Source organism: Oncorhynchus mykiss, chromosome 12 (genome assembly GCF_013265735.2).
Source record: "Oncorhynchus mykiss isolate Arlee chromosome 12, USDA_OmykA_1.1, whole genome shotgun sequence".
NCBI lineage: Eukaryota > Metazoa > Chordata > Actinopteri > Salmoniformes > Salmonidae > Oncorhynchus > Oncorhynchus mykiss.
Window position 1 is genome coordinate 59,457,356 of NC_048576.1, and position 18,988 is coordinate 59,476,343.

The 18,988-nt window shown below is 41.0% G+C and overlaps 1 protein-coding gene across 1 annotated transcript in view; it reads left to right on the top strand.

Annotated features, from left to right (window-relative positions):
- xpo6 (exportin 6) overlaps positions 1-18,988 on the top strand; it is a 62,120-nt gene that overhangs the window by 17,125 nt on the left and 26,007 nt on the right. The window contains exons 6-12 of the mRNA XM_021624327.2: positions 5,914-5,991; positions 6,280-6,793; positions 12,266-12,392; positions 12,661-12,770; positions 13,199-13,307; positions 13,505-13,597; positions 13,885-13,954. Of these exons, the coding sequence (XP_021480002.1) occupies positions 5,914-5,991; positions 6,280-6,793; positions 12,266-12,392; positions 12,661-12,770; positions 13,199-13,307; positions 13,505-13,597; positions 13,885-13,954 (1,101 nt within the window). The remainder of the gene's footprint in view (positions 1-5,913; positions 5,992-6,279; positions 6,794-12,265; positions 12,393-12,660; positions 12,771-13,198; positions 13,308-13,504; positions 13,598-13,884; positions 13,955-18,988) is intronic.

The window sequence follows — 18,988 nt, forward strand, 5'->3', positions numbered from 1 at the left end:
TCTGGACTTTGACTTGGCCATTCTAACACCTGGATATGTTTATTTTTGAACCATTCCATTGTAGATTTTGCTTTATGTTTTGGATCATTGTCTTGTTGGAAGACAAATCTCCGTCCCAGTCTCAGGTCTTTTGCAGACTCCATCAGGTTTTCTTCCAGAATGGTCCTGTATTTGGCTCCATCCATCTTCCCATCAATTTGAACCATCTTCCCTGTCCCCGCTGAAGAAAAGCAGGCCCAAACCATGATGCTGCCACCACCATGTTTGACAGTGGGGATGGTGTGTTCAGGGTGATGAGCTGTGTTGCTTTTACGCCAAACATAACGTTTTGCATTGTTGCCAAAAAGTTCAATTTTGGTTTCATCTGACCAGAGCACCTTCTTCCACATGTTTGGTGTGTCTCCCAGGTGGCTTGTGGCAAACTTTAAACGACACCTTTTATGGATATCTTTAAGAAATGGCTTTCTTCTTGCCACTCTTCCATAAAGGCCAGATTTGTGCAATATACAACTGATTGTTGTCCTATGGACAGAGTCTCCCACCTCAGCTGTAGATCTCTGCAGTTCATCCAGAGTGATCATGGGCCTCTTGGCTGCATCTCTGATCAGTCTTCTCCTTGTATGAGCTGAAAGTTTAGAGGGACGGCCAGGTCTTGGTAGATTTGCAGTGGTCTGATACTCCTTCCATTTCAATAGTATCGCTTGCACAGTGCTCCTTGGGATGTTTAAAGCTTGGGAAATCTTTTTGTATCCAAATCCGTCTTTAAACTTCTTCACAACAGTATATCGCACCTGCCTGGTGTGTTCCTTGTTCTTCATGATGCTCTCTGCGCTTTTAACGGACCTCTGAGACTATCACAGTGCAGGTGCATTTATACGGAGACTTGATTACACACAGGTGGATTGTATTTATCATCATTAGTCATTTAGGTCAACATTGGATCATTCAGAGATCCTCACTGAACTTCTGGAGTTTGCTGCACTGAAAGTAAAGGGGCTGAATAATTTTGCACGCCCAATTTTTCAGTTTTTGATTTGTTAAAAAAGTTTGAAATATCCAATAAATGTCGTTCCACTTCATGATTGTGTCCCACTTGTTGATTCTTCACAAAAAAATACAGTTTTATATCTTTATGTTTGAAGCCTGAAATATGGCAAAAGGTCGCAAAGTTCAAGGGGGCCGAATACTTTCGCAAGGCACTGTATTGGTAGATGGGTAAAAAAAAAAAAAAAGCAGACATTGAATATCCCTTTGAGCATGGTGAAGTTATTTATTATACTTTGGATGGTGTATAAATACAACCAGTCACTACAAAGATGCATAACTCAGTTGCTGGAGAGGAAGGAAACCACTAATGGATTTCACCATAAGAGTAATGGTGACTTTAAAACAGAGTTTAAAGGCTGTAATGGGAGAACTGAGAATGGATCAACAACATTAGTTACTTCACAAAATAAACCTAATTGACAGAGTGAAAGAAGGAAGCCTGTCTAGAATAAAAATATTCCAAAACATGCATCCTGTTCGCAACAGTAACACTGCAAAAAATGTGGAAAAGTCATTTACTTTTCGTCCTGAATACATTTTATGTTTGTGGAAAATCTAATACAACACATTAGAGTATGACTACATCATTTCCATGCATAGTGGTGGCTGCATCATGTTATGCAGAGTTTTTCAGAACACAAAAGAAACGGGATGGAGCTAAGCACAGACTAAATCTTAGTAGAAAACCTGGTTGTCTGCTTTCCACCAGACACTGGGAGATGAATTCACCTTTCATCAGGATAATAACCTAAAACACAAGGCCAAATCTACACTGGTGTTGCTTACCAAAAAGACTGTGAAAGTTCCTGAGTGGCCGAGTTACAGTTTTGAATTAAATCTGCTTGAACATCTATGGCAAGACCTGAAAATTGTTGTCCAGCAATGATCAACAACCAATTTAACAGAGCTTGAAGAATTTTAAAAAGAATAATGGGCAAATGTTGCACAATCCAGGTGTGGTGATTCTAACATTGACCCAGGAAGTTGAATATTTATCTACTCAAGATATATTAGTGTTATTTTTTTCTCACAAATGTATTTTGTGGAGATTGTTGACATGAAATGGTATGGCATAGTGGGTTGTGGGGAAGTTGAAGCTCATCTACTGCATTTCTACACAATAAAACAAAAACCTCTAATGCTATTTGGAGAACAGCAAAAACAAACAAATGACCCCAGACATTTGTTATCAGCACAATATAAAATGTAAAGGTCTGTGGAAAGGCATATACAACGTCAACCAGTACTAAAACTGATCATAAATTGAGTCCTTTACCTGTGGAACGGTAAAACATCAAATGCTGACAATTTTTTTCACCATAAAATTGCGCCTTTATAATAAAGATTGCATGCATCTAAAATCGCATTTGCAGACTAATGTAATATAGGCTACGATTCCTAATTTGAGTATATTGCATAGCCATAATTTAGGCTAATAATTTAAGTCACTGCAAGACACAGTTCTGAACAATGCCTTCCTTAGGGCGTAGGGACAGAGTAGGCCTAATCAAAGACCTTTCTTTTCCTTTCATAGCACGGGAAAAATGTGGCATTTTATAAACCCGAACCGATCGCTCCTACAGAGTGAGTTACATGGCTATGGCTTGCTATATAAGACAGGCATCGAGGCATTGTTACTGTTTGATTGAACATTCAAATGGGCAAAACGGGGGACCTAAGTGACTTTATTAAATGCAACCATCTAGGGCTGCGAAAAGGGGGAGACGCACATTTTACAATGCATCCATCTTACCTGGAGGAGGAAATTATTGTCCGAAATTATTGTCCCAATCTACGATTGTATTTAGAAATACTGTGTAGTCCTATTTAACTGCTTTTCACTTGCCCAAATTGCGAGCTTAAAACAATCCACAGCTATTTTTTTTAATGTGGCCAGGTCATGCTCTCTGGGTAAGTATTTAGAATGATTTATTAATGTATAGGCACGACATATTTAAAGCAATCCGTGCACTGCCTAAACGGCTGACTGGCAAAGCAAACTCTGGAATGGTCTCTGCTCTCCTTTTTAAGCATTCTAGTACAGTTAAATAGTTAACACACACATGGACGCAGCTATCTAAGGCACTGCATCTCAATGCAAGAGGCGTCTCTACAGTCCCTGGTTCGAGTTCAGGCTGTATCACATCTGGCCGTGATTGGGAGTCCCATAGGGCGGCCCACAAATTGGCCCAGCCTCCCCGGGTTTGGCCAGGTTAGGCCGTCATTGCAAATAAGAATTAGTTCTTAACTGACTTGCCTGGTTAAATAAAGGTTACACACACACTACACTGACCAAAAAGTAATTTTGTTGGCATTTACATGTGTCCCCATTACCAGTAAAACATAATCAAAACCCATTTCTTTCACTTACTTGCTGTGCTGTTTCATTGTTCATATGTTCAGTCGTTTCATTCTCTATCAGGATTTCTATGGAACGCCGTTTGGGTCTTTGCGTGTCAAAAAAGATGCACGTCTAATAACACTATTTGACGTATCAAATAAACTTGTTGACCAATCAGGACCTGAAATGACTGCACGTCACATAATAAATTAATGCGTTCATAAAAATTGTACGTAGTAATTACACTGTCACTCATATTTCATATGTCACAACGATTCATCGATACGTATGCTATAATGCTGGTAAAGGTGTCTGGCGCACCTACAGTGCTGGTCATAAAAAAAGCTAGCTAGCTCATGGATGCAAACAATGTTCTTCCCCAAAAACATAGCAAATAATAATCTGTTTCAGTAGCTGTTGTTAGCTAGCTAACTATATAGCTAGGTGTCATCTAAAATAACCCTGATTTATAAGACCGTTCTATTTTGATTAATGGTGGTCGGACTCATCTATGTGAAGCTAGCCACAGTAAGAAGTAGGCACAATAGTGGACTTTGCGGTTAGCCTTCAAAATAAAAGTATGTCATTGACGGTAATGCAAATTAATACAAATAGTAGAATTATGCCATAATTGAATATATCCTGCTAAACAAGGTTGGAATGTTATATAAAATCAACAAAATACTAATTTGTTAATTAGTTGCATTTGAGGCATGTTACCCCATTTCATTGATCCCCAATCCTTAGGTAAAGCTGCACAGTGCAATATTAATGTCAATAGGCTGACTGGGGAGGTGATGTCACAGTCCCCCGATAAGAGCTACAACGCTAATATTTGCATCAACTCTTCACAGTTGTGTTCTGTGGGTGTTACCGAGTAGACTGAAACCCCATTTCATTGCTTCATATTCCAACCTTGTTTAAAATGATCAAGACTTAATATGGCATGATTCCACCAATTGTAACCTTCTGCATCACTTTCAAAGAGGTACTTTTATTTTGAAGGTGAACTGCAAATTCCACTATTGTGGCTAATCCTTATTGTGGCGAGCTTCACAACACATCACCCGGTCAGGAATTTTTTGCTAATATCGTCCGATTCCGATATGTTCACTGATATATCGTGCATCCCTAATATAAACTCATTAAAAAAAGAAACGTCCCTTTTTCAGGCCCCTGTCTTTCAAAGATAATTAGTAGAATTTCAAATAATAACTTAACTTAACTTCATTGTAAAGGGTTTAAACACTTTCCCATGCTTGTTCAATGAACCATAAACAATTAATGAACATGCACCTGTGGAATGGTCATTAAGACGCTTGCAGACGGTAGGCAATTAAGGTCACAGTTATGAAAACTTAGTAGAAAGGCCTCTTCAGTGTCCTGACTCTGAAAAACACCAAAAGAAAGATGCCCAGTGTCCCTGCTCATCTGCGTGAACGTGCCTTAGGCATGCTGCAAGGAGGCATAAGGACTGCAGACGTGGCCAGGGCAATAAATTGCGTTGTCCGTACTGTGAGACGCCTAAGACAGCGCTACAGGGAGACAAGACAGACAGCTGATTGTCTTCGCAGTGGCAGACCACGTGTAACAATACCTGCACAGGATCAGTACATCCGAACATCACACCTGACAGGTACAGGATGGCAACAACAACTGCCCGAGTTACACCAGGAACGCACAATCCCTCCATCAGTGCTCCGACTGTCCGCAATAGGCTGAGAGAGGCTGGGCTGAGGACTTGTAGGCTTGTTGTGCCTATGGGCACGAACCCACCGTCGCTGGACCAGACAGGACTGGCAAAAAGTGCTCACCGGGGGTGATGGTCGGATTTGCATTTATCGTCGAAGGAATGAGCGTTACACCGAGGGCTGTACTCTGGAGCGGGATCAATTTGGAGGTGGAGGATCCGTCATGGTCTGGGGCGGTGTGTCGCTGCATCATTGGACTGAGCTTGTTGTCATTGCAGGCGATCTCAACGCTATGCGTTACAGGGAAGACATCCTCCTCCCTAATGTGGTAGACCCTTCCTGCAGGCTCATCCTGACAAGACCCTCCAGCAAGACCCCCCCCCCCCCCCCCCCCCCCCAGAAATGTCCGGGAACATGCAGGTGCCTTGGTGGAAGAGTGGGGTAACATCTCACAGCAAGAAGTGGCAAATCTGGTGCAGTCCATGAGGAGGAGATTGACCATGCAGCACCCAGATGCACAATGCACTTCTCTCTCCAGAATGCACTCTCTCCTGCCAATTTATGCACATTCATTGTTTCTTAACTGCATTGTGTGAATTGTTTGCGTTTGTTAGTCTATATCAATTCCCTATTACTTACTGTATTTGACATCATTCCACTAATTCCGCTCTAGTCATTACTATGAGCCCATTCTCCCAAATTAGGTTGCCACCAACCTGTGAACTTTACTACCCCCCTCTCTTTCTCCCCACATCGCTCTCTCTGTTCTGTGGATTCTAGTGGTGTGATATGTGCACATCCATAATATCACTTCTCTACATTTCTACCCTGCAGGTATCCTGGAGACGATTTGGGATAAGCACAGTGTTACGGCTGCCACCCCCCCTCCCTCTCCCACCTCAGGAGAAAGCGGTGAGAATGTGGGCTATAAATCAGGGGGCACATTTCATTCCAGAAAGTTGTTCACACCCTTTACGGATCTGATTAGATTGTATAGGTTATGCTACTGCTTTCACCCACCCAGTCATCTTAGATCTACAAGGGGGAGTGAACAATGGGGGAGGAGAGGAGACAACTGTGCTAAGTGTGTTTGTGAAGGTTGTATGACAATGTGTGTCTATTTGAGAGGGGGAGCGGGACTGGGAGAAATTATGTTAACCCGGCCTCTCATTTGTCCTCGTCCCCCCTCCCTTTAAGCAGAGTTGCTGGGCAGTCTATTGCAGGGCACCCATTACTCCAAGCTGCTATCCCAGCCCATCCCAGCACTGGATGATGACAGTCAACAGTTGTGCTCCCTAGCTCTGGAGTGTTTGGCCCATCTATTCAGCTGGATCCCCCTTTCTACCAGCATCACCCCTTCCCTCCTCGCCTCTATCTTCCACTTTGCCCGTTTTGGCTGTGACCTGCGGGTCAAGCCCAAGACTCCCCCTTCCATCTACTCGTCGTGCTCGTCCAATGGCGAGCATGCTCCCCCTGCCAATGGCGGAGGTCGGCCCGGGCATCAGATGGGCGGCAGCGGGCAGGTGGACAGGTCGCGGCTGGGAGTGCTGGCCATGACGTGCATCAACGAGCTGGTGTCCAAGAACTGTGTGCCCCTGGACTTTGAGGAGTACCTACTGAGGATGTTTCAGCAGACCTTCTTCCTGCTACAGAGGCTGACGAGGGAGAACAACGCGCACACCGTCAAGAGCCGGCTGCAGGAGCTGGACGAGAGGTAGGCCCACACATGGAATTAAATAGAACACATACAGTACACAATGCCTTCAGAAAGTATTCACACCTTTCTACTTTTTCCACATTTTGTTGTTACAAGGTAGGATTAAAATTGATTTTTTTTTCAATGATCAACACTAAATACACTGTCAAAGTGGAAGAAAAATTTGAACATTTGGATTTAAAAAATATATATATATTTGAGAAATGTATGTATGTGTGTGTATATGTATGTATACAGTGTATGTATTTTTTAAAAGTATTTAACCCCCTGAGTCAATACATGTTAGAATCACATTTGGCAGTGATTACAGTTGAGTCTTTCTGGGTAAGTCTCTAAGAGCTTTCCACACCTGAATTGTGCAACATTTCCCCATTTATTATTTTCAACATTCTTCAAGCTCTGTCAAATTGGTTGTTAATCATTGCTGGACAACCATTTTCTGTTCTTGCCAAAGATTTTCAAGCAGATTAAAAGTCAAAACTGTAACTCGGCCACTCGGGAACATTCACTTTCTTCTTGGTAAACAACTCCAGTGTAGATTTGGCCTTGTGTTTTAGGTTATTCTGAAAGGTGAATTAATCTTCCAGTGTCTGGTGGAAAGCAGACAAACAGGGTTTCCTCTCGTGTGCTTAGCTCCATTCCATTTCATTTTATCCTGAAAAACTCCCCAGTCCTTAACAATTACAAGCATACCCATAACATGATGCAGCCACCACTATGCTTGAAAATATGGAGAGTGGTAGGTACTCAGGACAAAATGTTAATTGCTTTGCCACATTTTTTTTAGTGTTACTTAAGAGGTTAAGTGCCTTGTGGCAAACAGGATGCCTGTTTTGAAATATTTGTATTCTATACAGGCTTCCTTAATTTCACTCTGTCAATTAGGTTAGTATTGCGGAGTAATGTAGCTCCAATGTTGTTGATCCATCCTCAGCTTTCTATCACAGTCATTAAACTCTAACTGTTTTAAACTCGCCATTGGCCTCATGGTGAAACCCCTGAACAATTTCCTTCCTTTCTGGCAACTGAGTTAAGAAGGACTCCGTTATCTTTTGTAGTGACTGGGTGTATTGATTAGGGCAGACCCCATTTTTAGTCAACTGGTCGATTGTTTGTTCGATATGCTTTTGGTCGACAGAGATTACTTTAGTCGAGCAGAACGCAATGTTTTTTTCTTTCTTTCATGGTGAACAGGACACCTGTCTGATTCGTTGTGGAGGCCATTGTTGTTGTTATTATTACAATTATTATTATGATCGTCATTATAATAATAAGTAATGTCGTTATCATTAGCAGGCTACTCTTTAGCCTTGTATAACCACAATCGAGCTGTTGGCCTAAGAGGGAGTCCTGTTTAGTCTTAATACCGTAACTTACTTAGGCCAATATTTCAATATATATGTTACTGTATCAATCAATTCATTCGTTCATGCCATCACACAGAATACGGGACATTCATGTTTTGAAAAGCAATCAAGCATTTTAGTTTTAAAATTAAATAACTAAGGGAGCTTTCAATAAATGGCCAAAACAATAAATAAACCACAATTCATGAATGCATGTTACTCTTTTTGTCTGCTGTATCAAAGGCTTTATATATATTTTTTTGTTGGCACAGACTCTCTGGTACACTTATTTAGTGTTTGCAATGTTCCAAATGGTCCGAATTTTAAAAAATATTGTAATCTAACAGCAACTGTTTGGCACACATTAATACTCACGCAACACTTGCTCCTATGCCCTCCTTTTTCTTGATCTTCAGTAGGTTCCACAACTAAGTCATGTCTTCCACAGATCTGACTTCCCCTTTCCCCCCTGAGCAACCAGTAAACATTTGCCCGTTTCAATTGTATTTTTCACGTCCTCCGCATCCAATTTGCTGTCGACATTACTGTGTATGGAGTTAGTTATTTATTGATGTAATTTATCGCATGCGATGCACGTAAAGAGAGCGAGGGTTACGGGAATCAGGAATGTTTTTCCTAAACAAGAGTTTTCAGTAACAGAACTTTTCAGTCAGAAATAAGAAACTTTGTTGCAACTTCAGTACGGACAGTGCAATAAACACTTGCTGTATTTGGGGAGTTTTTCCCATTCTTCTCTGCAGATCCTCTCAAGCTCTGTCAGGTTGGATGGGGAGCATTACTGCACAGCTTTTTTCAGGTCTCCAGAGATATTATATTGTTTTCAAGTCTGCGCTCTGGCTGGGCCACTCAAGGACATTCAGAGACTTGTCCCGAAGCCACTCCTGCGTTGTCTTGGCTGTGTGCTTAGGGTCATTGTCCTGTTGGAAGATGAACCTTTGCCCCAGTCTGAGCTCTTGAGCAGGTTTTCATCAAGGATCTCTGTACTTTGCTCTGTTCATCTTTCCTTCGATCCTGACTAGTCTCCCAGTCCCTGCCGCTGAAAAACATCCCCACAGAATGATGCTGCACCACCATGCTTCACCGTAGGGATGTTGCTAGATGTCTTCCAGATGTGACGCTTGGCATTCAGGCCACATAGTTCAACCTTGGTTTCATCATACCAGAGAATCTTGTTTCTCATGGTCTGAAAGTTCTCTAGGTGCCTGTTGGCAAACTCCAAGTGGGCTGTCATGTGCCATTTACTGAGGAGTGGCTTCTGTCTGACCACTCTTACCATAAAGGCCTGATTGGTGGAGTGCTGCAGCGATTGTTGTCCTTCTGGAAGGTTCTCCCATCTCCACAGAGGAACTCTGGAGCGCTGTCAGAGTGACCATCGGGTTCAAAACCACTGTGTTCGTGGAGACCTTGAATGCTGCAGCCGTTTTTTGGTACCCTTCCCCAGATTTTTGCCTCGACACAGTCCTGTCTCGGAGCTCTACACAGACAATTCTTTTGACCTCATGACTTGGTTTTTGCTCTGACATGCACTGTCAACTGTGGGACCTTTTATATAGACAGGTGCACCGTTACAAATCATGTCCAATCAATTGAATTTACCAATCAAGTTGTAGAAACATCTCAAGGATGATCAATGGAAACAGGATGCACCAGCTCAATTTCGAGTGTCATAGCAACAGGTCTGAATACTTATGTAAAAAAAAAAAGGTTTTTCTGTTATTTTATAAATTAGCTAAATGTTCTTAACCTTGTTTTCGCGTTGTCATTATGGGGTGTGTAGATTTGACGAGGAAATAAAATAATTTAATCAATTTTACAATAAGGCTGTAAATTAACTAAATGTGGGAAAAGTCAGGTGGTCTGAATACTTTGACGATGGCCAAATTGCAATATTCAATCAATTTTTTATATATTAAATAGCAGCCTACACCAAATGGCATTGCTTTTAGGGGTGGAGTCGATTATTCTGATTTGGAGAAGTACTTTAATTACATCATACTTACACTTAAAAAAAAATCTAAAAATAGAAATATAAACACACCATGTAAAGTATTAGTCACATTTTTCATGAGCTGAAATAAAAGATCTCAGAAATGTTCCATACTCACAAAAAGATTATTTCTCTCAAATTTTGTGCACAAATTTGTTTAAATCCATGTTAATGGGCATTTTAGCCTTTTTTCAAGATAATCTATCAAAAATGGCAGTACATCCAACCGGCCTCACAAACGCGGACCACGTGTAACCACGCCAGCCCAGGACCTCCACATCAAGCTTTTTCACCTGCGGGATCATCGGAGTAATAAAGCCCTTTTGTGGGGAAAAACCCATTCTAATTTGCTAGGCTTGGCTCCCCATTTGGTGGGCCTGGCTCCCAAGTGGGTACGCCTATGGCCTCCCAGGCCCACCCATGGCTTTGCCCCTGCCCAGTCATGTGAAATCCATAGATTAGGGCCTAATAAATGTATTTCAATTGAATTATTTTCTTTATAAGAACTGTAACTCAGCATAATCTTTCAAATTGATTCATGTTGTGTTTTATACTTTGTTTCAGTATAATAACATAACTCACTGCTTAAATATAACATCAGTGTCATCAGTGTCGTTTTCACAAAATATTCTGTTTCTCTGTTGGCATAGTGTTTTGACGGCGACATCAGGTGTGTATCATGGAGACAGAAAAAAAAAATGTGATGCTTTTTCCACGTGTCTCTATAGTCTTTTAAATAGTTTGTTAGACAAAAGTTAATATTTTGAGGAAATAAGTGTAATCTATATTGAAGTGAGCCTTTTTGTGCTGCTAACACATCTTCTGGTGCATCAAATACTTTGTCAGATACTTCCTTGATGCCATTAAGTGCATTGGATTGCCTGGATTGTCAGCACAGGTAGACTTTTTAGAAGGGGCTGGGGAAGGCTTTGACAGAGGCTTTGAGAGGAGTGGTCAGTGCTTGACTCGGATATAAAGAGTACCGGCACCTATTTCAGTCCACTTCAAGTCTGCTATTTCTGTTCAGTGCAGAATTTGAATACCTCAGCCCCTAGAATCAAATCAAGTAGCTGGCCAATGCATTCACGATTTGGTTATTGGTTCAGAAATTTAGCCAGAGACCTCAATATAAAGTAGAGCCTGACCAATATGGGGCCAGGTAGCCTAGTTAAGAGGGTTGGGCCAGTAACCGAAATGTTGCTGGTTCGAATCCTCGAGGCAACTATGTGAACAATCTCTGGCCTTGAGCCGGCCATTAAGTCACTCTGCAAAAGAGCGTCTGCTAAATGAGTAAAATGTTTTTTTTTTAAATACACAAATTCCGATATGTCTGCCGACAAGTCTTCCAGCCATGGATCAGTTTTCTGCACATATTGTGGTCCTGAGGAAATACAGCCCCACAAAGATGGAATCGGCATTCAAATTCTATCATTTGAAAAATAAACTTGATTAAACTAAAGCGGCTAGACGGGATCTTGGAAACTACATTGGTAAAAAAAAAAAAATGTAAACCTTACGTTTTGAACTTGATGTGTCAGTGTATGGCTCATTCCATGCATAATATACTATCTGCAGTCCTTTCCAATTCCCAGGGGAGAAAGTCACAGAATCCTTACAAGATCTGCACACTCGTTCCGGTCATGTAGGCCTAGTAAACGCATGCTCTGAAGCAAGAGGGTTAAGAATGCAACAGAGATAAAGGATACACTTTCTTTACCTTAATTTATGGATATTTAAATATGTTAATGTAAATATCTCTAAAGTACCTGTTTTTAGATTTAGTACATGTTAAGTGTTAAACAATATACTCTACAAGTAAATTTTTTTTTAATGAACATTTTGAGCATGTTTTATTTAGAGCAGGTGATCCAATCCAAAGTGTTTTAGAAAAATGTACACATGTCTGAGGGACAAAAAGGCATTCTAGTCATGGAATGACCCACATCTGACGTTGTACACAAAACTACTATCTGAAATTATACAAAACCTTTTTCTCCATCCATTGTAAAGGCAGGTATCATCTGTAAAAGCCCAAAACAGGCCAATATCAGTCAACCAATATATCAGTTTGACTAATGCAAAGATATATGTGGCACTCTCTCCCTCTGTCTGCAGTTATGTAGAGAAGTTCACTGACTTTCTGCGCCTGTTCGTCAGCGTGCACCTTCGGCGGATCGAGTCCAACGCTCAGTTTCCTGTGGTGGAGTTTTTAGCCCTACTTTTCAAGTACACTTTCAATCAGGTAGCACATCCTTTCAGCCATTTTGTTTACTTTCTACATTTGCCTTTACGCTGCTCACAGGGGCTGCTGACACTAAAATATCCTATGGAAGTATGCGCGTACTACAGTATCGTATGCCGCAGTTGGGGAAAGATTAGAGAAAAAGAACTCTGCAGCAGGCCAAGATGGCTTCCATAATAATATTACCTAGAGTTTGACTGTTGAGGAATCAGAAACCTCTGTCATGTACTGTAGAGAAAATAACTGTTCTTCTGCTCTATCGTTCTAGCCCACCCACGAAGGCTATTTTGCCTGTTTGGACATCTGGAGTATCTTCTTGGATTATTTAACCACTAAAATCAAAAGTAGGCTGGCTGACCGAGACGGTGTGCTGAACAGGTACAACTGAATGGATGTAATGTCACTTTCAGTGTTGCTCTGGTTCTACTTGTATATAAAGCAAAGGAATTTGAATGTACTATCAATAATGCCTTCTGATGCGTGAAACATTTATGGATCAGTGTCTGTAATGCAAGGTTCTTCAACTTTGATCTTGGAGAGCTACTGGTTGTGCAGACTTCTCCCAGCACGTCACTTGATCAACACACCTGATTCAAGTAATCAACTAACCATAGCATCCAGTCTGGGATATTATTAGCGGAGTCTGTCTTACTGAAGGGCTTAAACGAAAGCCTGCACACCCAGTAACCCTTGAGGGCCAGAGTTGCTTTAATGTTTTAATATGGTTCTGTCTTTAGTTACTAGCCTCTTGTATGATGCTGCTTCTTCTATTGGCTGCTAATCTGGCCTCTTGTGCGGTCCTACAGGTATAAGGACGCTTTAGTGCTGCTATTAAGAGAGGTTCTCAACCGAATCCAGTTCCGATATAACCAAGCCCAGTTAGAGGAGCTGGATGATGAGACCCTGGATGATGATGTAAGACGCTTTACTTCTCGCACTGTTTTCGTCAGTTGTGCTGAGAATTAAATTTGTCTGCGCCTTTATTGCCTAGTGTGTTAAAGGAACATTTGGATGTCCCCATTATCACATATATTACAACCGTGTATACACATACAGACTGCTTGTTTTTCCTCAACCTGTATCAATAGTTAAACTCTTTGTGCTTACCATAGCAACAGACTGAATGGCAACGGTACTTGCGGCAGAGTCTGGAGGTTGTTGTCAAGGTGATGGAGCTGCTGCCGTCCCATGCCTTCGCCACGTTGGTGAGTGTTCTCCTTGTTTGTTTTTTATTCCTGGAAAATCCCACAAAAGGTCAACACACTGAAATGCGCCTAATTTAATAAAATGTGGATGATTTTAAAGGTGGTATTATGCACATATAATGTGCAGGCCTTTTTTGTCTGGTTCATGTATCACCTTTCACCCTGCAATAGTTTAATGTGATGTGCTTATGACAACATGATGTTGTCTTCAAGACAAAACGCCTGACAAACATTGATTTTGGAGTTAACTATTTCTTAGACTCCTGAACCATTTCTCTCTCTCTCAGTTCCCTGTCCTTCAAGAGGACTTGGATGTGTACCTGGGTTTGCAACAGTTCATCGTCACTTCAGGAACAAGTGAGTGAACATTTTCGCATGAGACAACATTTTATTCATCATATGCACAGAATACAGAGAGGTGTTAACGGTCCAATGAAATGCTTACTTGTGAGCTCTCGGCAGTAAAGTGAAAAAAAATACATATACAGTTGAAGTCTGAAGTTTACATACTTAGGTTGGCGTCATTAACTCGTTTTTCAACCACTCCACAAATTTCTTGTTAACAAACTATAGTTTTTGCAAGTCGGTTAGGACATCTAACTTGTGCAAGTAATTTTTCCAAAAATTGTTTACAGACAGATTATTTCACTTATAATTCACTCTATCACAATTCCAGTGGGTCAGAAGTTTACATGCACTAAGTTGACTGTGCCTTTAAACAGCTTGGAAAATTCCAGAAATTGATGTCATAGCTTTAGAAGCTTCTGATAGGCTAATTGACATCATTTGAGTCAATTGGAGGTGTACCTGTGGATGTATTTCAAGGCCTACCCTCAAACTCAGTGCCTCTTTGCTTGACATCATGGGAAAAATCAAAAGAAATTAGCCAAGACGTCAGAATAAAATTGTAGTCCTCCACAAGTCTGGTTCATCCTTGGGAGCAATTTCCAAATGCCTGAAGGTACCACGTTCATCTGTACAAACAATAGTACCCAAGTATAAACACCATGGAACCACGCAGCTGTCATACCGCTCAGGAAGGAGACGCGTTCTGTCTCCTGGAGATGAACGTACTGAGAAAAGTGTAAATCAATCCCAGAACAACAGCAAAAGACCTTGTGAAGATGCTGGAGGAAACGGGTACAAAGGTATCTATACTTTAAAAGGAGTCCTCGACATAACCTGAAAGGCCGCTCAGCAAGGAAGGAGCCACTGCTCCAATCCGCCATAAAAAGACAGACTACGGTTTGGAACTGCACATGGGGACAAAGATTGTACTTTTTAGAGAAATGTCCTCTGGTCTGATGAAACAAAAATAGAACTGTTAGGCCATAATGACCATCATTGGTGGAAAAAGGGGAGGCTTGCAAGCCGAAGAAAACCATCCCAACTGTGAAGCACGGGGGTGGTAGCATCATATTGTGGGTGTGCTTTGCTGCAGGAGGGGCTGGTGCACTTCACAAAATAGATGGCATCATGAGGATGGAAAATTGTGAAAATATTGAAGCAACATCTCCAGACATCAGTGAGGAAGTTAAAGCTTGGTCGCAAATGGGTCTTCCCAATGGACATTGACCCCAACCATACTTCAAAAGTTGTGGCAAAATGGCTTAAGGACAACAAAGTCAAGGTAGTGGAGTGGCCATCACAAAGCCCTGAGCCCAATCCAATAGAACATTTGTGGGCAAAACTGAAAAAGCACGTGTGAGCAAGGAGGCCTACAAACCTGACTCAGTTACACCAGCTCTGTCAGGAGGAATGGGCCAAAATTCACCCAACTTATTGTGGGAAGCTTGTTGAAGGCTACCTGAAACGTTTGACCCAAGGTAAACCATTTTAAAGCAATGCTACCAAATACAAATTCCGTGTATGTAAACTTCTGACCCACTGGAAATGTGATGAAAGAAATAAAAGCCAAAATAAATAATTCACTCTACTATTATTCTGACATTTCACATTCTTATAATAGTGGTGATCTTAACTGACCTAAGACGGAACTTTTACTAGGATTACATGTCAGGAATTGTGAAAAACTTAGTTTAAATGTATTTGGCTAATGTGTTTGTAAACTTCCGACTTCAACTGTGTGTGTGTGTGTGTGTATATATGTGTGTGTGTGTGTGTGTGTGTGTGTGTGTGGTATTTTTATTTTTTAGGCCTTTTAGCCCAGAGATGTTTTACTTTTTTTGTCACTCAAATATCACATTAATACACATTAGAAATGGCAAAGTGTATAGAATTGCAGAAAATAAGCTTTAAAGGTGCAAAATTCTCTCCACTAACAAGAGGGGTGTGAACAGTTTGTGTCATGAACAGTGCTTGTACCCATAAAAATAGGCGTGTGTGTGCAGGGGGGAGCACAGGATGTAACCCAATGCTGGCAGGGCATTTTTAGCCCACTACATTCGTTTTTACTATACAGTCCTCTCTAAATCGTATGTAGTACATTTAGTAGTAATACACAGTATGTTAGATCCATCGAGGAACTTTAAACTGCAGACCGTCTCCTCTGCAGCCCCGTCGATGTGGGTGGAGGTGTCTGGTACAGTGCGTAGTGAAAGTCTACACGCCCCTTTCAGTCTTCATGTTGCTGCCTTAATAATTAAATACACATGATCTACACAACCAACTCCACATTTGAAAAGTGAGAGTACATTACAGAAATGTTACTAATTAATAATATAATAAAAAACAAAGAGTTAAATGAGAAGTTTGCTTTTTTTTACAACCAAATCATTTTTTTAATGTAATTGGTATATTATAGAAGGGTGCAGACTTTTTTGAGATTTCCCTTGTTTTTGAGAAACTTCCCCAACCAGTGAATCAATTCCTCATCCAGTGCAGTATGGGGGGCTCAAAGGCTTTTTCCCCCCTCTGCATTGTTGGGAAGGGCCTGTAAGCATTTCACTGTTTCACCTGTTTACGAGCATGCAATGTTTGTTTTTTTTTACATTTGAATTGACTTCCTCATCCTCGTATACAACACGGATGAGGAAGTGATTCGCTGGTTGGAGAATGTTTCTCAAAAAGAAGTGTCTAGACCCAGGTGTTCCAAAAAAACATACAAAATGCTCTAAAAACACCCAACTACATCCTTTTATAAATGGAAACGTTCTGAGTATATACTGTGCAGGTCTTTAGATGTTGTACACATGATATTGTTTCATTCTGAACTTGACTCGGACTGTTTTCCCAATCCAGCTGTTCCATTTCTCTGCTGCTAAAATGGACGGAGAGGTGTCACAACTAAATGCAATATAACGTTGCGGATAAAGTTTGGAATGCAACAATTTCATGTATACAACATGTAAAGTCCTGCTTAACTATACTGAGGGCTTTTTTAGTTTCTAAAATGACATATTTGGGTGTTTTTGGAGCCTTTGAGCTCCAAACTGCACAATGAGGATGAAGTGGTTCACTGGTTGCTCAAAAAGAAGTGAAATTGCAACAAAGTTTCTGGACCATTCTATAACATGCCATTTACATGACAAATTTAGATTTGGTTATAAAAAAATGCTAAATGATCCTTTAATACTTGGTGGAAGTACCTTTGGCAGCCATTAAAGCTGTGAATAATTTTGAATAAGATTCTACCAACTTTGTACAACATACTGTATATCCATTGTTTTTGTCAAAATTGATTAAGCACAGTAAATTTGGTTGGTAATCATTGATAGACAGCAATATTTTAAAGCAGATTTAGTTGCGGGTGGAGACTTGACTAATCAGGAACATTCAACACCTCCTGGAAAGTCATGCTGATGTGACTGTGTTATTGCCCTGCTGAAAAATACAACTTTATCCCAGGGTTAGGTTTTCAGTAGCCTAGTTGCGAACCAGGCTTCTCTAAAACGGGAAGCCGGAGGAAATTCCATGACAAAAAATATTCTAAAGAGGGGTCGGAACCCAATGTAAATCAGTGATGCTTCGCAACACGTCAAACCAATCAAATTCCTTGCTTGGGCGGAGATCCAAAGGTGCTGAACAGACTTGTGCCATAGGAGCAACAGTTCGTGAGGAACAAAAATGTCAACAAAACCAGCACTGGTGACAAAACATTTTAGAAGGTTTGCAGCATGCTGGTTTTCACAGGATTTCTGTTATTTCAAGATTGCAAGAAGGGAGAAATGGTCTAATATGCTGGTCAATATTTAAAATTTTAGGGTGAAGGCTCTTCATAACCAAGTTTTTGCTCACCTGCTGTACATTGGTGGTCAGCTTGAAACATGTTGTGATTACAGATTTCATTAACAACAGGGGAGGGGGTTGCATAGGGGGTGTATCTATTCAGCAGCCTGATGGTCTGAGGGTAGAAACTATTGGCCAGTCTTCCAGTTTTTGCCATGATGCTCCTGCACTGCCCACGTCTGAGTGATTGAAGTGTTGAGAACAGGGCATGGTTGGAGTCCCTGATGATCTTCTTGGCCTTCCTGCGACACCTGGTGTCCTTTAGGGCAGGCAGTGTGCATCATCCACAATGATGATGCATCAATGCTGCAGACATTTTTGGTACCCTTCGCCAGTGTGCTTCGACACAATCCTGTCTCAGAGCTCCACGGACAATTGCTTCGACCTCATGGATTGTTTTTGCTCTGACATGCACTGCCCCCGTCTGAGTTATTTGAAGTGTTGTACACTTATATACACAGGTGGCTATTTTTTACCTTTTTATTTAACTAGGCAAGTCAGTTAAGAACAAATTCTTATTTTCGACGATGGCCTACCGGGAACAGTGGCCTTGTACAGGGGCAGAACAACAGATTTTTTTTTTTTTACCTTGTCAGCTCGGGGTTTTGATCCAGCAATCTTTTGGTTACTGGCCCAATGCTCTAACCACTAGGGTACCTGCTGCCCCGTTTACCTTTCCAAATAATGTCCAATCAATTGAATTTACCACAAGTTGTAGAAATATCTCAAGGATGATCAATGAAAACAGGATGCATCTGAGCTCAATTTCGAGTCTCATCGCAGTGTCTGAATACTTATGTAAATAGATTTTATTTTTTTTTTTATTTTTTTTTATTTGCCCAAAAAAATCTACGAACCTGTTGTCACTTTTTCATTATGGGGTATTGTGCGTAGGCTGATGGAACTGCACTTGAAGAAACTTTCAAAGTTCTTGATGTGTCCCGTATTGACTGACCTTCATGTCTTAAAGTAATGATGGACTGTTGTTTCTCTTTGCTTATTTGTGTTGTTCTTGCCATAATATGTACTTGTTCTTTTACCAAATAGGGCTATCTCCGCTACACCTCACCTACCTTGTCACAACACAACTGATTGGCTCAAACGCATTTAGAAGGAAAGAAATTCTACTATTGAACTTTTAACAAGGCACACCTGTTAATTGAAATGCATTCCAGGTGACTACCCCATTAAGCTGGTTGAGAG